Source organism: Clytia hemisphaerica, unplaced genomic scaffold, assembly GCF_902728285.1.
Source record: "Clytia hemisphaerica strain Z4C2 unplaced genomic scaffold, Clytia hemisphaerica genome assembly, whole genome shotgun sequence".
Taxonomy (NCBI): domain Eukaryota; kingdom Metazoa; phylum Cnidaria; class Hydrozoa; order Leptothecata; family Clytiidae; genus Clytia; species Clytia hemisphaerica.
This window is the reverse complement of record NW_027104563.1, coordinates 59,395-86,408: the sequence shown is the minus strand read 5'-3', so window position 1 is coordinate 86,408 and position 27,014 is coordinate 59,395. Positions and strand designations below refer to the sequence as shown.

The window sequence follows — 27,014 nt, the reverse complement described above, 5'->3', positions numbered from 1 at the left end:
ATTTCATTGAGACTGCTGAACTGGAGGCGACGATGATATCGTCAACCCATACTAGTAAAATGACTTTTTCGGATTTCTCTGTTTTGAAGAATAAACATGGGTCAGCAGATGACTGTTTGAAATTAAGCTCACTTAGGAATTCTTGGAGAAGACAGTTCCAGTTCCGTCCGCTTTGTTTCAATCCATAGAGCGATTTGTTAAGTTTCCTCACTAGCTTCTCACCATTTACTTTGAAGCCTTCAGGTTGTTCAGCATAAACATCACATTCGATTGATGCATGCAGATAGGCACCTTTCACATCCATCTGGTGCATCATCCAATCATTCTGAATAGCTAATTGTGTTAAGATTCTAACAGATTCCATCCTTGCTGTTGGTGAGAATGTTTCTGCATAATCAATACCTTTTTTCTGGGTATAGCCTTTTGCTACGTAGCGAGCTTTGAAGATGGGGGTTTCTGGGTCCCCTCTGATCGTGTACACCCATTTACCTCCAACTGTTTGTTTGCCGTCTGGCAACTCTGTAAGGGTGAAGGTTTTGTTCGATTTCAACATTTGGATTTCTGCTTCCATGGCCGATTGCCATTGCTTTGACTGATTTCCGTTGATAGCCTCGTGGAAGGTGGGTGGTCCATTGACATGGTTGATACAATCATAGAGATCTAAGTGTTCAGAGTTCACAGGATCTCCGTAACGCTCAGGTTGTTTTCTCTCACGGGTAGGGTATCGCTTTGGGGCTTCTTAGTTGTCCGTATTGGTTGTTGACTGGTCTTCCGGTTCTGGGTTGTTAAACAAATGGTTTGGTACAGTTGGCGGTTCTGATGTGCTGAACTGATCTGTGAATTTTACCACTCTGTACTTCTTCACAGTTCTGTCATTTGGAAAATATACCAGGTAGGACGGGCTTTCTTTGTCATACCCGATGAAGTGACCCTTTTTCGGGCGAGGGTCTAACTTTTTCTGTTCCGGTTGTAGAAATGCATAGCACACAGTACCGAAGATGTGCATCTTGGAAAGATTTGGCTTCGTTCCAGTGATAAGACCGAATGGGGTATTCTGGATTCGTTTGACGTAACAACGATTACGAATGTGGGTGGCTGTCATTATGGCGTACGCCCAGAGGTACTTGGGAAGATTGGACTCGATAAGCATGGATCTTTTCATTTCGAAGAGTGTGCGCCAATTGCGTTCAGCCGTTCCGTTTTGATGTGGGGAGTGCGGTGCGGATAACTCATGCTTGATGGAGTGGTTAACTAGAATTTCACGAAATTCCTTAATATACTCTCCTCCGTTAGCACTTCTCGTTTTCTTGACATCACCTAAAGGAAATACATCTTCGAAAAAGTTCAAAGTTTTCACCTTACCGAAAGGTGCAATGTCAGCTAGAAATTTCTTAACTACCTTTGGTGCATCTGACTTTGCTTTCAAGAAGTACGTGAAGAGGTTACCGGAAAAATCATCAGTAAATCTCATGACGTATCGATAACCGTCCTTTGCAGCTGGTTCGATGGGGCCAGCAAGGTCTGTGTGGACCAATTCAAACGGTTCGGTTGCACGAATATCAGGTCCACGGTTTCTCTGGTTACATTGCTTGGTAAGGATGCATATTTCACAATCGAAAGTCTCATGATTGCAGATATGCATACCCGACACAACTTTCTCTAACTTTTCGATGTCGTGGGTATTACAATGTCCAAGAATTTTGTGCCACATTTCAAGGCTTTCTCGTCGGTTTCGGGATGAGTAAGATTTGTAGAGGTAATAGAGACGATTCCTCTCTTCGATTTGGAATACGGTACCATCTGGAGTAATGAGTTCTGCATACTGTTCATAGAATCTCACTGATGCTCCGAATTTGGTTGCTGCTTTAACAGAAAATATATTTTGGGGGAATGAAGGTGTGTAGAGAACATCTCTCAGTTGAACATTGACAGTTTCCCCTTCTTTCGTCACAAGTTTCCCGATAACAGCTCTTCTCTTTAATGCAATGTTATTAGCTCGACTTCCATCAGCAAGTTCGATGTGGTGGTTTGCTGGGTTGAAGATGGAATCCTCTTCAATGAAGCGATCATCATGGTTAATAGACTAGTAAACTAGCCGTTGAAAACAGACCCATATACAAAAAATTCAAGCTCCAAATAAAAAGAATCGAAGAGGTGAGGTTGCGTGTCTTTTCTGAATTTCAACGACTAGAAGCTTCTTCCCTCAAAAAAAGTTGTTTAATTTTACAACCTTTTTTAGGTTTTTGAGAATCCATCCAACTTTTTTGACTAAATGATATTTCATAGTAACACTGAACATATAAATATAAATAAATGAGCATTTCCAAAAATGCAATAAACAGAAAGAAAAATAAATACAATCCCGCTCGGGTCAGGCATACAGAAATATGTATGTCTCTCCTTACGATCTTAGGTGAAGAAAAAAAGGCTTTGGAAGAAGCTTCTAGTCGGTTATTTTCCTTTTCTCTCACGCGCGCTGAATATGTAATTAGTGTTTACATTATTTGATTGACAGTTTTATTATAAGTAATAACCGACTAGTTTACTAGTCTACATGGTTAATTATATGGGTAGTGGCTCCACAGTCTACTAAAAATTTCTCACCACTGACATACGTGTTTCGTGCTTCCATAAAAGGCTTCAAAGAAAAGTTGAAAGAAGCATGGAAAAGTCATCCAAAGAAATTCGATATACGAACTTTGTAAATTGAGATCGGTTTAGAGGCCCACTGAGTGCCTACAACCTGTAATATTCATTTTAATAATAACAATAATAATAATAAATAAAAAGATAATGCGGAATGGAATACTTACTTACTTACTGCACGGTTTATCGTCCATTGTTCCCAGCAGCTGGGGTTGGACGCCTTCCTCTCTTGATGGCCGTACGCCATGCAATGCGATCGTTTGTCAGGTCAATGTTGACATTGAGGGACTTCATGTCCGCATTGATATTGTCCGACCATCTCTTTTTTGGTCTGCCAACATATTTCCCTTGCACTACATGAGTGAGCATCTTTTTTGCCAACAGTCGTCGTGCATACGCTGCACATGACCGAACCAACGAAGTCTACCTTGGGAAACTAAGTCTTCAATACATGGAATACCAAGTCTTTCTCTAAGCTGGGTCATCGAAATCCTATCAGCCAGACGAGTTGAACAGATCCAACGAACCATCGCGTTGTCATTTCGAACAAGCCTACTACAGTCATCAACCGTGACTGCCCAGGTCGGGCTTCCATGAAGCAAAACACCCCTTACGGCCGAAGTAAAGACACGACCACGACATTGCAATGGGATGCTCTTATTAGTCAAAATTGGCAACAACTGTCTAAATTTATTCCACGCAGACTTGACCCTTGAGGTAATTGCATCAAAACAGCCTCCATTGTCCCCAATCATATCACCTAGGTAACAGAATGTGGGTACTACCTCAAGATCTGAACCGTCTATAGAAAACACAGGGGAGGGAGGTACAACAACAGGATTTAGACAAGCAGGACAAACATAGTTAAAATCTTCCCTTAAACGCCCTTTTATGCCCGAGCATCGTTTATGAATGTAGTTTTTACATTGGCGGCATAAAATAGAGTTGCTCCCTACTCCTTTGTAGCAGACACCACAAGGCCATTTACTTGTCTTTTGCCTTTCCCTTAGACCATGTTTGCAATGTATTACTTTGGTCTTCCGAGTGTTCACACGTAAACCCTTTGACTCAATGGCCTGTTTCCACTGGGTTAGCTTGAGCAAAAGCTCCTCTTTAGATTCTGCAATAATAACCAAATCATCTGCGTATAGTAATTCCCAAGGACAACCGGTACGAAATGACCGAGAGAGAGCTTCCATGACAATTATAAATAGCAAAGGACTCAGGACTGAGCCTTGATGCACACCAACGTTTACGTCAAACTCGTCGCTGAATTTACCATTGATGCGAACACGAGATCTTGGAGAATTGTACATAGCCTGAACCGTTTTTACAATCCATTCAGAAACACCAAGAGTTCGCATGGCCCACCACAGCACTTTCCGTGGTATACGGTCGAAGGCTTTTTCAAGGTCAACAAAGGCAAAAAATATGTCCTTCTTTTTTCCAAGATATTTTTCTTGAAGTTGTCGTAAGATGAATATGGCATCTGTTGTTCCACGACCAGGCATAAAACCAAACTGCATGGAATCGATTAAGATTTGCTCTCTGACCTGACTTTCCAAGATGCGCTCCAGTACCTTCTGCAGTACTTCTAACAATTTGAGACCGCGATAATTACCACAATCAAGGGAGTCACCTTTTCCCTTATACAAACTAATGATGTACGATTCGTTCCATTCATCAGGTACCTTACCTTCGCGAATAATCAAATTTATAAGGGTTGTGAGTTTCGGGACAACACTATCGCGCGAGACCTTAATATTATCAAAAAAGAAAAAAATTAAAAAAATGGAAAAACGAAGATGAAAAATGAAAAAGAAGAAAATAACTTGTAGAATAATGCTACCCAGCTGGCAAACAACGTCGTTTCAACGTTTTTCACAACGTCCATTTAACGTTAGATGAACGTTGAAACAACGTTGTGTGCCAGATTGGTATGATCTTCATTTTTGTATCAAGAACTCTTCAATTTTAGAACGTCATAAATGCGAAAAAAGATTTAAAAAATATTCATTCAGAGTTTTTTCTTTATGACAATATTCCACTCCTGTTTGTCTTTTCAACAAGCACAAAATCGCTACTTAATTCGAATGCTATCAAAAAGTTATTGAGGTTTGAAAAAAAACATTGCCAGCTAATTTGAAATAGACTTTAAAGGTAGCATAACTATTATGTGCAGTCACTCCTCAGAATTTAGCAAAATGTCTAGGTGAACAGCAACATGACCCTTGGGATGTGTGGTGATTACTGAAACGTTGACGTGATTGGGAAGTGATAAAAAATTATCAATAAACTCTATAGTCCAGAATTAACCTGGCGTTTAGAAGCTTGGTGTGGTTTAGGCTGCGCGCATTTCAAGAATTTATTTTGTTATAGGGGATGCGTATCGTGCATACAATTTCGTTCCAAGAGTTACCCCAATTTTGTTTTCCCCTGTTTCTATTAAATCTCTCGTATACAACTTACTAATCAAGCTAATAAAGTTTTTAAAATAAACAAGCTACATGCTGAATGGACCTATCTGAAGATTGATGTAATAAGACAATTGAAAAATGACGACAATAGTATGAAAATGCAGAATAATACAAGAAAAACTCGAGAAATTCAAGAAATCCGGCGATTCTCGGCTGTTCTGGCGATTTTTAGAATGTTCCTGTACCAAAATCAGTTTCATCGAAAATTGAACCGTGCTTAATCGTGGACATAAAACAAAGACATAAAATGAAAAAATCCAATGAAAATCTGCAAAAACGGAAATTTCCGGCATCTTTGTGCAAAAAATCAGAAAAAACTAATGTTGAAATCTCGAGAAAATGCCAAAAAACCGGTTGTTCCGGCGATTTTTCAATATTCCGGCTTCAATAATAAATTTTTTTGAAAATTGAAACATGATTGATGGTGGGCATTGCCGCGGGCATTGCTATTAATAATGTTTTTCAATGAAAAAACAACCAATTATAAGGAAAGAGTCCAATGAAAATCCAGAAAAACGGCGATTTCGAGCATATTTATTTTTTTTCTTCAAAAATTGGACTCGACCACGTTTCGGGCATTACGTTAATACGCATCTTTGAACAAAAAATCAGAAAAAACTAATGATAAAATCTCGAGAAAATGCCGAAAAACCAGTTTTTCCGGCAGGTTTCCGGAATTTTCGGCCGGAAAATAATGTTTTTCGACGGGCTTCGTCACATTAGGTATTGACATTTTGCATCAGTGTGCAAAATTTCATGAAAACATATAAAGTACAGCTCAAGAAATTCATGAAATACCGTTTTTCCGGCGAAAATCGGCTGTTCCGGCGATTTTTAGAAAGTTCCATCTTCAAAAATCAGTTTTATTGACAACTGAACCATGCTTGATCGTGGAAATTGCTGTTAATAATGTTTGTGAAAAAACAACGAAATATCAGGAAAAAGTCCGATGAAAATCTGCAAAAACGGCGATTTCCGCACTTAGGCACAGAGAGTCCAATATTTCCCGCTGAACCCTGTGGACGGACTTAAAATATGCTATAGCAACTTTTCGAATATTTAGTTATTGGAACCTCGAATCCCGCCGTCGCCCGCGGGTTTCTAAATTTCACTGCGGGTTCCCTGCGGGTAATTTATAAATCTTTAGTTATCGAAACCTTGAATCCCACCGCCGCCTGCGGGTTTCCAAATTTCACTGCGGGTTCCCTGCGGGTAATTTATAAATCTTTAGTTATCAGAACCTCGAATCCCGCCGCCGCCTGCGGGTTTCTAAATTTCACTGCGGGTTCCCTGCAGGTAATTCATCAATCTTTAGTTATCGAAACCTTGAATCCCACCGCCGCCTGCGGGTTTCCAAATTTCACTGCGGGTTCCCTGCGGGTAATTTATAAATCTTTAGTTATCAAAACCTCAGAAATTTATGAATTTCAGTAAACTATTTGGACACTCCAAATATTTTGACTAAGAGTCTATATTATTCAAAATCTCTAATGCATGAATCAAACTTCCAGAACAAAAATATAATACTTCCGAAAATATAAATAAAATTAAAGTCTTTTAATTTTTTTCATAAAATTCCTTAAAATGTAAATAAAATAACATTCTATGATAATATCTACAATCACGTATTAACAACAACCGGCTTTCAGTAAACTACCTTCATATTTATATAATAGTTTAGTCTGTTAGACCAAAATATCATAACAATACTTCAGTTTGTGAAAAAAGCATGAAACTTGGCACAGACATGCACAATTATAATCTGAACAAAAAAATTGACAGAGACACGTCTGAAAACCACGTGACTGCTGACGTCAGCACTTTTTTGCTGACGTCATGAAAATTTTTTTAAGGTGTCCAAACCATCAAGTATTATATACTATTGGAAAGGAAATTGAATTCTGAACAACTTTTTTGCTTATAATTTTTTCTGAAAACGAAGCCAAAAAAAGTTACAAGCTTCTGAAGTTGACTTGTGACGTCATCAAAAATTGTCAAAAAATTTATAGTTACAAATCCCCAAGTATTATATACCGTTGGAAAGCAAATTTCATCCTGAACAACTTTTTTGCTTACAGTTTTTCGTGAAAATAAAGCTAATAAAAGCTATTGACTTTGTTTTGCAGCATGGTTCACAAATCACAAAACTTGGGGTAGAAAACTGATAGATGGCTAGAAGACGAAAGAGGATGCTTAAATGCATAGCATCTTTACTTGCTTCTTTTCTAAAATGTTAGGAAAACATTGCATTGCTGTAGAACAGAACAGATTAGAAAACATTGCATTGCCTCAAAAAGTGTTCGTTGTTTTTGGAAGGAATCAATTTGCACACGTGATATGAAGTATTTTAAAGTATTATAGAATCTTGCTAGTAGCATGTTAAAAAATTACAAGTCAAAAGACTAACGGACCCTTGAGAATAGCATTTTTGTTTCTTTTGTTTCACTTTTTATTGATTATAAGTATATCATATGATCGGGTTCTTACTATCGAGAACAATATTACTAAAACGATATGTAAAAAATATTGCGAGGAAAAGAAAGTACTACCACCATCCTTGCAGCCTGGCGAATTTTTCGTTTCTGCCATCGACAACATGGACAATGGTCCGAAATCAAATATGGCAAAATCATCTTTCATGGAACAACAATATCCATTTTCCAGTTCTTATAATCCAGCACATCCACACGAACAGCGTTCAAATACACGGAAGATCACAGTACAGTAGATATATCTTTGCCTGAGTCGTACACAAACACTCTACAAACCAAGAATTACAAAGCAGAACCATTTGATAGAAAAACTTCAACGAACCCCATCAGCGAGTGCTCTAAACAAACAAAAGTTCAACCTTGGGTGGACAAAATTTCAACAGCTCCAATGGATACAGAAAAGCTAGATGATCGGGTGTCATTATCTGCCTTTTTTGGAAGACAATCGGTGACGTCCATGGCAATAACCATATCATGTCTCCTCCCACTTAAGGACGAATCAATCAACTCGACAGCCATGGTCCGTCATTGCATCGAAATTGTCCAAAGCATCACTTACTCTCTAAACCCTGGTCAAAAGGTTATCATCACAACGGATCAACCAGTTTTTACGCATTGGGGAAGCAGGTGCAGTGGATGTACAACGACAGATACAGTGATGTCATCTGGATGATGGGTCCTCTGCACATCGAAATCTTTCATGAGAGATGGTAAAAACAAAACGGAGCTCTTTGAATTGCTTGCCGACAATTTTCTAACGATCAAACATCCGATAATTGTATCTACTAAAGGGAACGGTGTAACATCAAATTTATTGCAGACTGTCGATCGAATCAGTCCTTCGAACCATGAAGAAGCGGACACGCACATTTTCAAGCATATTTTCGATGGCATGGCTACAAAAATTTCCTGATTGTGATAGTAGACACCGACGTTATTGTGATCGCACTCTACCATTTCTTTTCCATTGGTGCCGAAGGGCTATGGGTTGAGTTTGGTGTTGGAATAAACAAAAGGTACCTCATTTTATATTGATACTGGTTTGTTTTCTTTTTTTTTACTATCCAATGAAATACTTTATTCCTATTGAGGAAATACTGTACGTTCTTTAGAACCTCGAGTTGGTTGTTGTTGCTTATTCTATAAGAGCCTGACTGATTTTTTTAAGGTATTACGCAATTCACGAATACGCTAAAGCTTGTGGTTTACATTCACTGGTTGCGACACCGTTTCAATGTTCGCTGGTCGAGGCAAGATCACCGCATGGAATGTATGGGATGTGTATCCAGATGTGACTGGAGCTTTTGTGAGATATTGCAGATTCGTAATGTACTTAATTCTATAGAGTAGAGAATGATGATAAAATCCGATCTGCCTCTAAGTGTTCGAGAAATCGAGCAACAAGATTTTGATCTGATCCAAAGATACGTTGTGTTGTTGTATGATCGCGCTAGCCCATACACCAACGTCAACTCTTGTAGGCGATTGCTATTTACAGTGAAGGGCAAGGATATTGAACAAATGCCACCGTCGGAGGATGCTTTGATGCAGCATTTACTTAGAGCTATTATTCCTGGTCTGTTTTAATGAAATCTAAAAAAGAATCTTTACTATACAAATTCTGTTAAGCTTTGAAAAATGTAAAGAAATAGCATTTGACCTTTGATCCGTATTTTAAAAGAATGATTTATCGTATTATACTTCCGATTTCCAGAATCTGGTGTAATGCTTGCAGTGCTATGCTACCCGAACTCGACTTCGAAAAGTGGGGGTGGGTACTCACGAATTTGTACTACGAGCCAAGGTGGACAACCCTCCCAGAGGCATCTAAAGCTTGTAAGGAGCTCATCCGCTGCGGGTGTAAAAAAGAGTGGACACGTTTTTTTTTATTAGAACACCTAAAGTTTGAGTGAGCCTGGATGTGCTTATTTTTTTAGCAATTCTCAGCCTAAAATGTTCTTAAATGTGTTCTTAATTTTTAGACTACTCTAAATCAACAATATGATACAAAATAAAGAGCACTTAAATTTGGCAAAATTTGGACAATATTTTGAAGATCCACCCCTAAATTCGGTTAAAACTGCTTAAAAAGAGGAAAAAATTGTTGTTTCTTGTCATTTTTTTCCAAACCGAGGCTGGGCATGTTCTTAAGATGTTCTTAATTTTTCGACGAATTTCAGCCTATATGTTCTTATAAACTAGGTTCTAATAAAAAAAAACGTGTACTGGACGTTGTAAGTGCAAAGAGGCCAACCTTCCTTGCACAGAATTGTGTCATTGCAGTGGTGGTTGTGCAGTATAGCAACTAATTATTCTGTATATTTTATGATCGTGAAAATTTTTTTACCTAGTCTGAAATTATTTATCTCTTTATTTTTCATTGCGTCAGGGTATCTTTAATATCGAGGTTAGTATATCACTAAGCCTATTAGTATTGTTTTCCATCTGTTAGTTTAGTTTTGAAGGAAAAATAATAGCGAAAAAGTAAGGTTTCTTGGCGTAAATATTTTAATTGGTAGAAAGATACTGACTATTTTTGAAATAATGTCGTCTAGTTTTTATTGAATAGTTTTCATAATAAAATATAAGCCAAAAGTTATTCAGCATGAATTTTCCTTTCCAGCTTTATATACTGTAATTCATGAGAGAATCTTTTGTAACTATAAAATTTTTGATGACGTCACAAGTCTTCTTTAACTTATTTTCATGAGAAACTGTAAGCAAAAAAGTTGTTCAGGGTGAAATTTCCTTTCCAACGGTATATAATACTTGGGGGTTTGTAACTATAAATTTTTTGACAATTTTTGATGACGTCACAAGTCAACTTCAGAAGCTTGTAACTTTTTTTGGCTTCGTTTTCAGAAAAAATTATAAGCAAAAAAGTTGTTCAGAATTCAATTTCCTTTCCAATAGTATATAATACTTGATGGTTTGGACACTTTTAAAAAATTTCCATGACGTCAGCAAAAAAGTGCTGACGTCAGCAGTCACGTGGTTTTCAGACGTGTCTCTGTCAATTTTTTTGTTCAGATTATAATTGTGCATGTCTGTGCCAAGTTTCATGCTTTTTTCACAAACTGAAGTATTGTTATGATAAGCCACTGGACTATAACTTCTATATATACTTTATAACCTGAAATACCTCTTATTATTACGAAATTCATTATGATTAATGTTATTTATACTTCCCGTCGAAATAACTATATTTAAATGGAAGCTCTTCGATTTTACAGATATCATGCACACTTTTTGTGTTAGCAAATAATTGAAGAACCTACCTATTTTCTTGAAATACACCGTTTATAATAGAATAAAGAAAAACAAGCTGTATCAACAGCGAAACTTTGCGACGATTTAAATAATCACCCTTGCATTTTACAAAATTTTCGTTTTTGAACGGGGCCAATAATTGCTTAATACAAAAATATCCTCAAATACACAAGAATTAAATTATAATCAAATCAAATCAAATAATAATTGATTTCTGCTTGGATTTTTCCAAACAAATTTTGTTATGAGTGTCATCAATAAATTCAAAAAATAACAACCTCTTGCAGTAGCTCATTTTTCATATACTTAAAACACATAAATCCGAGGGAAATCGAGGGAACCCGCAGGAAAATCTAATAAACTCGCAGGCGGCGGTGGGAGATCTCTGACAAGAGAAACGTAAATCCAAGGGGAATCGAGGGAACCCGCAGGAAAACCTAATAAACCCGCAGGCGGAGGCGGGAGATCTCTGACAAGAGAAACGTTAATCCAAGGGGAATCGAGGGAACCCGCAGGAAAACCTAATAAACCCGCAGGCGGCGGCGGGAGATCTCTCACAAGAGAAACATAAATCCGAGAGGAATCGAGGGAACCCGCAGGAAAACTTAATAAACCCGCAGGCGGCGGCGGGAGATCTCTGACAAGAGAAACGTAAATCCAAGGGGAATCGAGGGAACCCGCAGAAAACTGGGGGAAATAAGCGAAAATCTGTGGTATACTCGATTTCCGGCATATTTTCTGCATTTTCGGCCGAAAAAGAATTTTTCTCAAAAATCGGGCTCCGTCACATTTTGGGCACTACCATTTTGCATCATTGTGCCAAAAATCAGAAAAAACTAATGAGTCAATCTCGAGAAAAGCTGGTAACAGACGGACGGACGGACGGACAGACGGACAAAGGTTAATTTATAGGACCTCCAGGTAGGTCCAAAAATACAAAGACACGATACGTAGCCCCTATATCAAAACATATTAGAAGGGATGCGTACAGCCTAGACAACGGACAACACTTTATTCTTTGATAGGCCAGAACTGTGATCGATTTGTGTCACTAGCAATAAGATGTTGATTTCACCAGAGTTGAACAAAATAAATTACAGTTACTGTCACTAAATAAGTATAACTCATCAGTGGGTAGGGCTACTTTAAAACAAAAAGCTATCCGTGAATAGGGTGAATAGAAACCTTCACCCGTTTCGTATTTTTTATTGTTTTTTGTTTCTTCAATATTTCTGGTATCTTTCTACCTGTAACAACAACGACCCAGCTCTCCCAGGCCTTATACTCAACTGATGTTTAATTATTTGTTTTAATTCGTTTAGAGAACACACTTTACCACCCCCAGAAATTATGTAATGAGAGTAGTGAGAAAAATATCTGATCGGGGCATCACGGTAACTGCTGGGGCCCATATATTTATAAAGCCCGAAGGACTAGATTGAGTGCTTTAATCTCTTCCAAGCAAAAAAAGTGAATATCGCAAAAAATATTGCTGTTATTGTTTTCGAAAACCCGCGAAGCTTCTGATTGGTCTAGCGCTGAAATTCTATTGTAATGTGACGTGACCTAGGTAAGATTTTCTACCTAAAATAGGCACACTTTTCAGCGAAAGCACAATATCTAGCCCATCGGGCTTTATAAATCTATGCTGGGACCTATGGGCTGATTCTTTGCTTGCAATTTGCGAGTGCCCCGTATGGATCGATTCGCAATCTTTATGCATGTTTGATATACAAGACAAGTTTGATAAAAACTTCATCCAAAACAAAAACCTTAAGTGGGTTGATTAAAACATGGACAAAATTTCGCAAATCAGCTTCCTTCTTCTTTCATTTTCCTAGAGATTTTGACCAAAATTTTAATTTCAAATAGGATTAATTCTCGCGAAAATTACATAGTTTTGACTCTTTTTGACGCAAGATAAAAAGTTGACTGAAAATTATTCGTAGAAATATCACCATTTTCTTCAGATGTTTGTCCCATGTTAGTTTTCAGCGATCTTTAGTAAAAGCTTCAGTGCCTCGCGCTAAGAAAAACTCCACATCTGTTATCAGGTTATTCAAATGCTAACTGGATTGAAACCTCAGGCGAAAAAAGGTCCTTCCTTGCTGTGTGTGAGACTGCTGAAATAGTCAAAACATTTTGCGAAGAAGAGAAAAGAAAAACTGGTATCCAAATCATCATAGTCGTTGGATGAAAAAGTCATTGAACCAATTTGAAGAGTAACCGGCGCTTATTAATAAAAATCATGTAGTCATGAGCTCCCCCGACACTCACTAATAATTCATTATAGATTTTAGATTTCTTTTGAGACCAAAGAAACAAAGTCTGTCTCAATATGATCTGCAGCGGAGACAAGGCTTTAACTTTTGATGGAATTTGAATTTCATAGTAGGGGGGATGTTATTTTGCAAAAATGGCATAAATTCTTAGCTCATTTGTCAAAAGATGCCTTTGGGTATAAAAAGAAGAAAAATTCATGTTAAAACCCTGTGGCACTTTTTTCAAGGTTGCCACGGGCAGGGTGCCAACGCTGCTCCGCCAGCAAAATCGAAATTTCAAAAATTTTCAAAGCATAGTGAAGTGACCCCTCATTTGAAAGGTATTATTTCATGCTGATTAAGAAAATCAATATGATGAGGTTGAATAAAAAGTAATTTCAGACAGTTGACGAAATTTTGAGGATTTCGCTAAAAACGCAATTTTTTGACCGTTTTTCTTAAGTTACTTCTTGTAAGAGTGTTTTTCACCCTTACAATATTGATTTTCTTAATCAGCATGAAAATACCTTTCAAATGAGGGGTCACTTCACTATGTTTTGAAAATCTTTGAAATTTTTTTGTAATATTCCACTCCAGGATATCTTTTTAACAAGCTTAAAACCGCTATCTAATTCGAATTCTATCAAAAGATAACCTTTTTTATATTGAGAAAGATATATATTGACTTACGACAGTTTTTATGTTCTTCCTACGAACCAGTTCCAGAATGTTTTTATACGCCCTCTGGAGTACGTTTTTCTGAAGCTTTCTGGGCCCAACTGTATGAATGATATCTAATTTATGAATGATGAATAGATTATACTTTTTTTCAAGAAGATTTGAATTTTACACAGAATAAACCAGCCGCGCTGGAAGGTCAGCCCAAAATTCGGAGTGCTAAGAAAGATTAGAAGATTAATTAGATGACATTAAATTCGCTAGATAGAGTGATGCGTGTTTTCTCATGAAATGATCTTTTAACACCTTGAAACTTGACCATACTAATAAGTCACCGAAATTGTGAAAAATTAGTCCGGAATTTTGCTGAACATTTACCTTACAAGACTTTTCGCTGATGAGTTCAAGACATAAACACGTTATAGTTTTAAAAAATTAATCAATTTAAAGGTTTTGAACGGTTAAACAACTGGTGCTACTGTCTTTTCTTGAAAATATAAGTTTTAAAATTGATCCAAAAGAGTAATTAGAGCTAAGATGGGAGTGAAATAAGAAAAGAAATTCTTATTAATTGTTGCTGAGAGCCTCAGAACATTTAATTTTCACTTTTCCGCCTCATTCATGAAGCGTTTTAAAAAACGAGGCATTGTGGGTATTTATTTATTTTTCAATCGGAATAGGAAAAAATCACACATGTATTCCGATCGAAACAATAACTAATTTTGCTTAGGTAGGGCTAGCCATCAGCAATGTTCGGCTCTGGCAATCCGTTCGGGGATGCTTTTCCGAAAACGTATAAGAATCGGATTTAACTTCGAAGTCATGACCACCGGAAAAAAAATCGTGAAAGAGATTTGAAAGCTCACTAGGGCTGACCAAATAGAATTTGTCCATTTGTTGATGGCGAAAATATGGATTTCAAGAGGGTATTATGCAGAGGAATTTGATAAATTGTTTTGCCGACGGAAGTATAAAAATGTTATGTTGAGGACTAAGGGTCAGGATCCATATTACTGATAAAGAATGAAACTGGTAAAAAACCTTCCAAATAATTCTCCCCGCCTCCCTATTGGTAAAGAATCAACATCTTTGTAAAAAACCCTCCCTCTAACTGGTAAAAAATCAACGACCTTGTAAAGAACTCGAAGAACGGTTTCGAAACTGTTCCCAAGTCCACCCGACCTGGTAAAAAACTCTCCCACCTCCAAATCCACCCAACGCAACAGATCTGAACATATGCATGTTTTGGCGATCTTCTGCTAATTTGCGTATTGAAAAGAAAAGATTTTGACGATTTTCTTGATAACGATGAGAGCAAAAGGTATTATACGAAAGCGTTAATATCGGTGCCTCTTTCAATTATTTTCTAACATTATATCATCATATGTTGATAAAAGCATTCTGAATTCAACTATTGACAAAATGCAAAACGTTGGTTATCCTTATATCAGAAAAGTAGAATCCAATTTGATGGCTCTGATCATAATCAGAAAATTGGTTATGGAGTTTGTCAAGATAAAACCTTTGTTTTACGTTCCTCGACACTCTCAACAAAGAACTGCCGTTGTAAGCAGATAGTGAATTTACGCCTTTATAACTAATTCTTTAATGCTAGGTTATTCCACAATTTTGGACTTACCTTATCGGGGAAAAAATGTCGGGGGAAAGTGACGAAAATTTTCCCCGACGAAAAAAAAACCCGACTAAATAAAACTCCGACATTTTTCCCCCGATAAGGTATCTTTTATTCTATTCTATTATCTATTAAAGAACTGAGATTCAACAACCTATCTTTTTTACAATCGCTTCGTGTTGTTACAATTTTCTTTAGGTAAAGTTTTGTTCTGGGGCTGCCCCTGACTTTAAATTGAATGTTTTTGTCTTTCATTTAAGCATTGAGCTCATTTGCTCTCTTGCGCAATTCTTTGATTGTCAATCGTTCAATAATTGTGAGGTCTCTACCTTGATTTGTCGATACTTCCCTTTCTCCTCTCTTTCTTCCGTGAATATTCCAATCCCCTGTATGTTTACAATTTGCATGTCCTTGACACCCAGTTGTAATCCAAGGATTCTGTACTTGATAAATTTCTCGTCGTAGATTTTCGTTGTATTCTCGGGATCCTCCAGATGTTCTTTGATTCCATGGAAAATTAGGTTACATGCTGTGGATCGTTAATTGCCCACTATTTCACATTGAGTTATTTTCTCCACCTTATTTGATTGTCATCTGTTTGGATACAGCTTCAGCATAACTAACCTCTTTCAGCTCTTGCTTCTTTTCGATTTCGACATTCTCTATCTTTGTTTCTATGTTCTTCTCGAGTATGCTCATCTCAGTTTCCAGGCTTTCCATGATTTCTTCTGTAATCGCACGATCTGTTATTTTTTCTTATTTGGCACACCCTCAAAGAGAGCAATTAATCGTTAATTGCATCCTGTAGAGAGCAATTAATCGTTAATCACACTCTCCAATGCCGCGCCAATGTTTACAATATTGATTTTAATGTTTTTTCTTACATTTTTTTTGCATCGAACGTTTTAATTGCATTGGAAATTTATTTTGCGAGAAAGAAATCAATAAACAACAATAAAAGAAAGACATAAAGAGAAGAGAAAAATATAAAACTCTGAGTGTAATTTCTGTAATTAACTTTCCTAATTGGGAAAAAGTAGTGAAAGCCATTGTGCGATTAGCTCGTAATCACATAATAACTCGTACAATTCGAAAATTGCACTCGTGATTTTTTTGTTTCGAATTTTCCTCGTCCTTTCGGACAAAAAAAATCACTCGTGCAATTATATTCGAATTGCACTCGTTATCATGTGATTACATATACTAATCGTCAGCCGTGCAAAATTACTCGAATCTGATTGGTTTAGAGGAGTGCGATTAATCGTTAATTGCACTATTACCACTCGTAACAAAAGAGAAAATACCGTAATTTGCACTCGTCCTTCGGACTCGTGCAAATTACTATTTTCTCCTTTGTTACTCGTGATTAATCGTTAATTGCACTCCAAACCATACGATTACTAGTACTAAGAACATTGACATCATTTGATTTCAGTTGGGAAATTTCTTCATTTTGTACTTTCATGATGTTTTCACATGCTTTGATTTCCTTTTGAAGTCCTTCGATTTTGGTGTTTCTGCATGTTTCAACTCGTTCAATCAGCTCTGGCAAGATCTTAACGCAACCAGCACGCAACTTTGGCATTGAAAACTTCGAGATTTAAACGTTAAGCAAATTTGTATTTGGTAGATTGGTAGCTAGGAACAATCATAATGAACATCTCGGTGCCAGAGTGTCTTTTGGTGTTGTTTCTTCTCTAATAATGCATTTTGTTGGGGTGCAAACCCCATTTTCAAGCGGAATTCGTGGTCATTTTCATCGATTGACCCGTTTTGCCCTAGTACCCCCGGATGATAGATTATTAAACGATTGCAAATTCAACCAATTGTTTAAGTGGGGGGAGTCTGATGATATAAAACAGTCTTAGGTTTGGCGTACGCACACCGAACCTAAAAGTAAACATACAAGCATTGGGTTACAAAACCCAAAATTGTGGAATAACCAAGCATTTGTGAATGTAATTGGCGCGCAGAAAACTGCATAACAAAATCAATATAAATAAAAATTAAACGCGTCGAAGATGATCTATGCTTTTTCTTCTTCGTCTGACGTCAACGAGATCAGACGTCAATTTTTTTTGGATAAGAGCCTTGAACAAAATACTGCAAGATTCACAATCTCTCAAAAAACTTTAAAAAATACTAAAAAATCGGGTATCTTCCCCTAAAAACAAGACTCTCTACAAAAAATGAAAGAATTACACACCGTCCAAATCAACACCGATGGATGACGACATAACCGAACAGCGAAGATTTCGTCGATTGACATATCCACAGTCGAAAACTAAGCGAAAACAATAAAACCATGAAGAGGCTCATGAGAGAAAGAGCACTTGAGAAACATTTACTTGATAACTTAAACAAAAGGATCGAATCGCAGATCAGTGAACTCGGGGAGACCATCAAATCATCTATCTTAGAAGAAATTCAATCTTCCCTAACGAAGGTTGAGACCCAAGTTGAGAAATCGTATGCCAATGTAACAAAAGCTTCAAACACTCCGATGTTAACGAGTGGCTTAAAATCCATCGTCAAGGAAGCAAGATATGAGGAGATCAAAGAAAAAAAAGACCATGACCAACGTCAAAAAAGTATTGTAATCCATGGTGTAGACGAGCAGGAGGACGAAGGAACCAGTGATGGAGACAAAAGATTCTTAGACGCACTTGTCAAAACGATCAAGATTCAAACACCAAGTATTAAGAGTGTTTCAAGGATTGGAAGAAAGACCGAAGATAAGAAAAGACCAATAAAAGTTGTCCTTGGATCGGAAAAAGAAAAGATGACTTTCCATCGTAATTTGGCTCCTTTAAAAGATAACCAAAAATACAGATCTTACACAAACAGAGAGGCTATTGCTCAAATAATGGGCAGATAAAGCAAAAGAACTCAACTTGGATGATCATGAGTGGGTTAGGCGCGTTAGAGGGGATTCAAAAACGGGTATTACCTGAAGAAGTTCCCACGAAATCAAAACCACTAAATCCCGTAATCACAAACAAAAAAAACACAAAAAAATATTAAAAATACGGAAGAACCTAAAAAGAAGTTACAGAACGTTCGAAAAAAACTAGACATCATATACACGAACGCTGATCAGCTCACGAAGAAAAAGAAGAAAGAACTTGTTTAGATAGTTACCAAATCAAAACCACACATCATAGCAATATGCGAAGTAAAACCGAAAAATTAGAAGAGAGAACGTCTCATTGAGGAGTTTTCCATTCAGGGATATTCAGCACCTTTCGAAACGAATGCACTAAATAAAGTTGGCCGTGGGATCGTCATTCTAACACATGAATCGATAAAAGATCTTTTTGTCGAAATAAGATTCGAGACTGAATTCCAAGAAGCTTGCATGGCCGAAATTAAGTTACAAGGTAATGATTCTTTGTTATTTGGGTGCATGTAAAGAAGTCCTACCAACACAGAGACATCTGCCAAAAATAATGCTTCACTCAACCTACAACTTAGGGAAATTGGCATGAATAATAAGTATACTCATAAATGCATTGTTGGAGATTTCAATTACAAAGACATCAACTGGGAGTATTGGTCGACACCCCACGACAAAACAAAGGAAGATGAACAGTTTCTCGATGCCTTGAGGGACACATTCTTTTTACAGCACGTTGATAAGCCGACTAGAGCCAGAGGAACAGATGAGCCATCGTTAATCGATTTGATACTCACTAATGAAGAAACCAAGTCAATAAAATCAACTACTTAGCTCCTCTTTGCAAAAGTGACCATAGCGTACTCTCATTTTCATTTGAATGCTATCTCGTCCCAGAAGTGTTAACGAAGAGGTTTAATTATAATAAAGCAGATTTTGCGGCGATGAAAAGACATCTGGAGTCTTCAGGATGGGTGGGTAGACGATTTCAAGGTCCGAGCTGAAAACCATCAAGTGAATGGTTGCTGGAAGATGTTTCAAGAAAAACTACTTGAACTAAGGGCCGAATTTGTCCCACTTTCAGCAACGAAACGAGTCTACGGGAAAAGAGGAAGATTTGCAATAAATCAGCAAATCCAACAATATCTAATAGAAAAGCGGCGCCTTCATCGAAAGTGGATACGATCGATCGGTACAAGTAGAGAGGAACTGTCTAGAGTTGAGTATGTGATTGCACGGAACAACGCTACCAGAAAGATAACACAAGTAGAAAGGGAACTTGAAAAACGGATATGTGGGCAAGCAAAGAGGAGCCCAAAAAGATTTTGGAGACATGTTCGTAACTACATGAAAACGAAATCTGGGATCTCGCCTCTCCTGCGCAACCTAAAGGATAAATCTTCTCTTCACTATACGGACGAAGACAAAGCTGATATACTACAAGACAGTTTTGTAGTGTATTCACGAAAGAGCCCGATGATAGTCTTCCGGAGTTTCAATCACGTACCGATTTAGTAGAGGCCACTATGTCTTCCCGTGTGCAGCAGCTTGTGCAAAGGGATTTTATGATTGAATATTGTTCCTTGAATGTAGGAGATCAAAATTTGAGAGGTGGGGCCGGGTGTGACTACCCGTTGCCATGGAAACTGACGTAATTGGTTACTAAATAAAAAGTCGACAAAATTGAAAATCTTTTGTTTCAGTCGAAAGAGCATGAAAAACTGATAAAGAAAAAGGTCACAACCTATATCTGAAAATGAATATATCAGGAGATATTAAAGAAATAAGGCAAAATGACGTCATAAAACGATGACGTCATCGAAAAATAAAAATTTGCCAAAATTCGAAAATTTTTGGTTTTTTGGAAAAAAGACCCTCCAGGGAACATAAAATATTATTACGAAAACATTAACATCCGTTAAAAAAAGTCTATTGGCCAAAATTGACAATTTCATTTTTTGCCAGTCGAAGGTTGGAGCTTGCCCAAACACATTACAGGCAAAATTTAAAAATATCAATTTTGGCTCATAGACTTCTTATAAAGGATTTTCAGACTTTTTCGTAATAATATTTTTTGTTCACTGGAAGGTATTCTTTCCAAAAAACCAAAAGTTTTTGAATTTTGGCAAATTTAGTAGAGTTTAATCTCACTTTGGAAATGGTCAAAAAAGAACTTAAAGGTCTCAACCCAAATAAGTCAATTGGTCCGGACGAAATTCATCCAATTATGTTTAAGGAGCTAGCGGACTACTCGGACTACTTAGCTGTCCCGCTCCACACAATCATGACTAAATCATTTGACGAAAGTACTCTGCCAGACAGATGGAAGGTTGTACATGTGTCACCAATATATAAACAAGCTAGATGCTGAATGGACCTACCTGATGATGAAAGCTAGATAGCAATGCGATGAGAAAAAATGAAAAAAAATCAGTCAGAAAATATAGCGTTTAGCGAAAATGCATAACGCGCAAGAAATTCATCATTGATTGATGATGGGGGGAGAGGGAAGGGTTGTAGGGAAAAAATAAATAGAAAGTTCTGGTCGCAAAAATCAGTTTTATTGATATTTGAATCATGCTTGATGGTGAGCATTGTCATCAATAATGTTTTTGTGAGAAAAACGGAAATATAAGGAAAAAATCCAATAAAAATCAGCAAAAACAGCGATTTCCGGCATTTTCAACCGGAAAAAATGTTTTCTCAAAAATCGAAATCGGCCATGTTTTGAGCATTGCGAATACGCATCTTTCTGCAAAAAAATCAGAAAAACCGAAAGATGAAAATTCGAGAAAATGTCGAAAAACCGGTTTTTCCGGCATATTTCCGGCATTTTCGGCCGGAAAAGTACGTTAATTGAAAATCAGGCTCTGTCATATTTTAGGTATTGCCATTTTGCATCAGTGTGCAAAATTTCATGAAAAAATATAAAGTACATCTCGAGAAATTCAAGAAATACCGTTTTTCCGGCGAAAATAGGCTGTTCCGGCGATTTTTAGAAAGTTCCGGCTTCAAAAATCACTTTATTGACAATTAAAACCATGCTTGATGGGGGCATTGCTACAAATAATGTTTTTGTGTGAAAAAACAACGAAATATAAGGAAAAAGTTCAATGAAAATCTGCAAAAACGGCGATTTCCGGGATATTTCAGGCATTTTCAGCCGGAATAGAATTTTTCTCAAAAATCGGACTAATCCATGTTTTAGGCATTGCTAATACGCATCTTTGTGCAAAAAATCAGAAAAAACTAATGGTGAAATCTCGAGAAAATGCCAAAAAAAACGGTTTTTCCGGCATATTTCCGGCATTTTCGGCCGGAAATGAATTTTTTTCGAAAATCGGGCTCCGTCACATTTTGGGCATTACCATTTTGCATCTTTGTGCCAAAAATTAGGAAAAACTAATGAGCCAATCCCGAGAAAAGCTAGTAACGAACGAACGAACGAACGAACGAACGAACGAACGAACGAACGAACGAACGAACGAACGAACGAACGAACGAACGAACGAACGAACGAACGAACGAACGAACGAACGAACGAACGAACGAACGAACGAACGAACGAACGAACGAACGAACGAACACGGGTTAATTTATAGGACCTCCAAAGGTAGGTCCAAAAAAGGAGCAAAAATCTAGCTGAAAATTACAGACTAGTCAGTCTTACGCCCCTCGCTTGCAGACTGATGGAAAGAGAGCTAAGGGACCAAATCATGAAACATCTGGTAGATGAAAAACTATTATCTAGTAAACAACATGGGTTCATGCCAAAGAGATCAACGGTAAAACAATTACTTACATACCTTGATAAATGTGCGGATTCGATATCAAATAATAAAGTAGTTGATGTGATTTATTTTGACTTCCTTTGACACCGTACCACACCGCAGACTGCTGAAAAAACTGAATGCTTATGGAGTCAGAGGATCGGAGCTCAACTGGATACAGTCCTTCCTCGTTGACCGTTATCAATATGTAAAGGTAAACGGAACATTGTCGAGAAGATGTAAAGTTATGAGTGGAGTTCCACAAGGAAGTGTACTTGATCCACTACTTTTTGTTTTGTACATCAATGATTTACCAGAGGCTACGAAAGCAGAAATGTTCCTTTTTGCTGACGATACAAAACTGGTGGAAGAAATAAACAACGCCGAAGATGCGTTCAGGCTACAGGAAGACATTGATGCCATGGAGAAATGGTCAAAGGACTGGCTTTTAAAATTTCATCCGAACAAGTGTCATGTTTTAACACTGGGTAAATTTTGGAGCATCAAATATCCCCATCCCTATACCATAGCAGGATCTGTTCTAGAACATGTTGACCAAGAAAAAGATCTAGGAGTGATAATCGATAGTGACCTGACCTTTGAAGCCCATATATTCAGTAAAATCAAGAAAGCTAACTCTATCGTTGGCTTGATTAGCAGGAACTTCGAATTTCTCTCACCAGATATGTTTCGAACGCTTTTCATTGCATTTGTCAGACCCCATTTGGAATATGCACATGTAGTATGGTCTCCAAATCAAACATATCAATGCAACCGAGGGCGTCCAACGAAGAGCTACAAGGCTAGTTAGTTTCTATAGAAACTACTCATACGAAGATCGGCCTACGACTCATCAATCTACCTAGCCTAAAGACCAGGCGGCAAGTTGGTGATGGTGGAAGTTTAGACCTGCGAAATATATTGCTATAAAATAAACAAGTGATACTTTTATGGACCTACCTGGTTACCAAAACTAATCAATGAACATTGAAACAATGAAACACCAGGGCCAGCGAATCGGTTTTAAAAGTGAGGGGGCTAAAAGATATAGTAACTAAGGAGGCCCCACCATGGTTAGGGCGGACGGCCCGGAAAATTTTTGAAATTATGGTACTCTGCATTGGCCCAAAAGTGGTGTAAATTTAATTTTTGTGAAGTTATTGGAATGAAAAAATCAAAGAAGTTAGGCGTTTTTTTATACTGATAATCACCAAACAATATACTGCTGAAATGAATAATGAAAGCATATCTATTGGGAGAAACTATCAACACTATTGAAAAAGACTTGTGAAAAAAAGTTATTAAACAATTTTCTTTAAGGCCTGTTTCCATCGATCGCGCGAGCGTGTACGCTAGGGCAAAAAAACGCACAGCTTAATAAAGAAAGTTTCTAAAAAACTCAAATCATTGCGCTCTACCGTGGCATTTTCTTCTTTTAGAAAAATTATAATATTGATCTATGCTTATATATAGTGATTCTTATAGATAAAGATTCGTTTTTCAACCTACCTGATGATGAAAATTAGATAGCAATAAGGAGAAAAACGGAAACAATCCGTTAGAAAATATAATTTTTAGCGAAAAGGCAAAACGCGTTAAGTTTCATCATTGATTCTTGATGGCGAGAGGGAAGGGGGGAAGGGAAAAAAGAAATCAGTTTTATTGACAATCGAATCACGATTGATGGTGGGAATGTCAATGATGTTTTTTTTCGGCATTTTCGGCCGGAAAAAAAATTTTCTCAAAAAATCGTACTCTGTCATGTTTTGAGCATTGCGAATACGCATCTTTCTGCAAAAAATCAGAAAAAACTAAGGATGAAAATTCGAGAAAATGTCAAAAAACCGGTTTTTCCGGCATATTTCCGGCATTTTCGGCCGGAAAAAAATATTTGTCGAAAATCGGGCTCGGTCACATTTTGGGTATTTTCATTTTGCATCAGTGTGCAAATTTTCATAAAAAACATAAAGTACAGCTCGACAAATTCAAGAAATACTGTCTTTCCGGCGAAAATAGGTTGTTCCGGCAATTTTTCAATAGTTCCGGCTTCAAAAATCAATTTTATTGAAAGTTGAAACATGCTTGATGGTGGGCATTGCTATAAATAATGTTTTTGAATGAAAAATCAACCAATTATAAGGAAAAAGTCTAATGAAAATTCAGAAAAACGGTGATTTCCGGCATATTTCCGGCATTTTCGGCCGGAAAAATTTTTTTCTCAAAAATCAGACCCGGTCATGTTTTGAGCATTGCTAATACGCATCTTTGAGCAAAAAATTAGAAAAAACTAATGATGAAATCTCGAGAAAATGTCAAAAAACCGGTTTTTCCGGCATATTTCCGGCATTTTCGGCCGGAAAATTGTTTTTCTCGAAAATCGGGCTCCGTCACATTTTGAGCATTGCCATTTTGCATCTTTGTGCCAAAAATTAGAAAAAAACTAATGAGCAAATCTCGAGAAAAGCTGGTAACAGACGGACAAACAAGACGGACGGACGAACAAAGGTTAATTTACAGGACCTCCAGGTAGGTCCAAAAAATAAATAAATATTGTGGCGCTATTTTTTTGGAGCCTATACGTAATATTTTCACCGCTAATTATTTGAGCAAAAAATGGAGAGTTCTTGACAAGGTTAGGTAAATTCTTGACCAGTTGGAGAAAGGTTCTTTACCAGGTCGGGCGGATTATTTACTATACTAGACGAGGGAGGGTTTTTTACCAGGTCGGGTGGATACTTAACCGTTTGGGGTCCATTGAAATGTGTAATGAAATTTTAACAAGTTCTTTTTTTTTTTGGGGGGGGGGGGCAGTTCTTTAAGAGGTTGGCTTGAAAACTTTACCTGCGGGGGGGGGGATAGTAATTATAATTTTTATCAATATATTTATAAAGTTCTTTCTCGACCACATTTTCACAAGTCACTTTGTGTTTGTGGACATCAGCTATATAAATAAAATAATTTATTGTTTTTATTTTTCATTTTAATGTACACACAGCTTTTAATCATCATTTTATAGGCGGAAAACCATATTTCGTTTTACGGAAAAAGAAAATCAAATCCAATCGTATATTTTATTTTATTTTCAACAAAACAAATGAACGGTACTTACAACGAGCTGGTAGCATATGACCTCCGGTGAAAACGGCTTCTCCAGGGGCGCATCCAGAGAACTGACTCAGCTCTTTGAAAAGTGTTGGTCCTGCAACTCTTCTGATTGCTCCGTCGACTGAAAAGCACGAAGAAGACATTATTGTCGCTTATCCTATGGTTTATTTGAACGGGCAAAAATCAAACCTAAAAGCTGCGCTAGTATGTGACCGACTTTAATTGAATTGAGTAGAAAAAAGAAAGTCATCCATGTATTTGTTTATAGTCAAAGAGATCATAAAAGGTATCGATCTTCGATGAAATTTTTCACATTTATCAAAATTGTATTGTATATTCATTCAAAGTTTCATAAAACGTGCGCAGTTATATTGGGTCCCCCATATATCTCCCTATTTTTAAAGTGTCACGATCCCGCAATATTTACAGTCGTGGGTTAGCAGTTGTTTTTAGACGCAAAAACTTAATATTTCCATAGTTGCTTGGTCTAAATAATGCCGTCGGCAAAAAAATTACTATTTACGTTTACATTTGGCACACTCCCTTCTCACAGACCCGATAGGACCCTTTTATTGAAATCCGAGCAGCTTGAAAGAGCGCATCTACTGTAATTGCTTAACAGTTTCAGACGTAAAAGAATTGACGCTTAGTAGCATCCGTCCAAAGCAGGAGTCGGTGGGGGCGTACATGACGTAATACAGGGGCGTAATAACGCGGTATACAGATCACTTTTTCTCTCAATTAAAAATATACCGTTACTTTTTTCGTTTAAATACTGATCAATTTTTCCCCATTTTTCAGGTACTCGTCCCTCGCAAGGGGCACTAAGGCAAAAATGGGTACTGGGGTATGTGCAGACAATAGGATCGGTTTTTTTACCTTAAAAAGTCTTTCTAACGATTACAAAAATCTGAAAATTTTAAAGTGGTCGGAAAATTCATCATATTTAGAAATTGTGTTTAATTTTGAGAGAAAAAAATGCAAAAAAACCTCTCTAAAGGCAGAAAAGTTTTCGAAAATCGAAGAAAACTTTTCAAAAAGTTCTCTCCAAGGGTTTTTCACTAAAATTGGCTCTAAAATTGGGTTTTAGACAAAAGTATTGGGCCGAAAATGCAGTGGTTCTGAGCTATTGCCAGCTGGCGGAGGGCCGGTAAACTGGCCCTTTTTCGAACGAATATCTACCTACTTATTCTGACGACTAAAGGTTAAGGAAATTTGACAATAAATTCCAATTGAATCAAAACATTGGCATTGTGGGAAAATCTTTCTGGAGGGGCTAAGTCAAAATTTCTAAAAATGACACTCCTAACTTTTCAAATCGGCGCCCCTTCCCTCGGAGCGTTCCTTAAGTTACGTATGATACTACCAGGGACGGATTATTATCTTTGAATATATCAATATATGAAAGGAGGTCCACCGTGGTTGGAGCCGACCAGAAAAATTAAAAAAATTATTGACCGCAATGATGGGTCAAATCTTTAGAAAAAGAGATAAATTTGATAATCTCTAGAGTAAAAAATTTGGAAGAAGCTAGTGCGAGTGAAACGAGCGAAATATTGTGAGTTTTTGTTTTGAGTATTGTTGTCAGCAAATTGGTCTTGGGCACAGCTAGATCTCCCTTCACAAAATGTAGATTGTATACAAAAGAATAGCAAGAAAGGTTTGTTTAATTCAATTCAATTTTTATTCAAAATTTCATGATCTTAAAGTTACTTACAGTAAAACTGGTCTTAGGGCGCAATTTAAAGCGCATCTAGTGTGATTTTAAGATTCCGGCGTTCAAAAA

The 27,014-nt window shown here is 37.2% G+C and overlaps 1 protein-coding gene across 1 annotated transcript in view; it reads right to left on the bottom strand.

The window, feature by feature from the left end:
• Positions 1-25,349, bottom strand: part of LOC136823341 (macro domain-containing protein RSc0334-like) — a gene marked incomplete at its 5' end in the record, with an annotated part of 44,954 nt that extends 19,605 nt beyond the window's left edge. The window contains 2 exon segments of the mRNA XM_067079520.1: positions 13,837-13,940; positions 25,233-25,349. Coding sequence (XP_066935621.1) covers positions 13,837-13,940; positions 25,233-25,349 — 221 coding nt within the window.
• Positions 25,350-27,014: the final 1,665 nt, after the last annotated feature.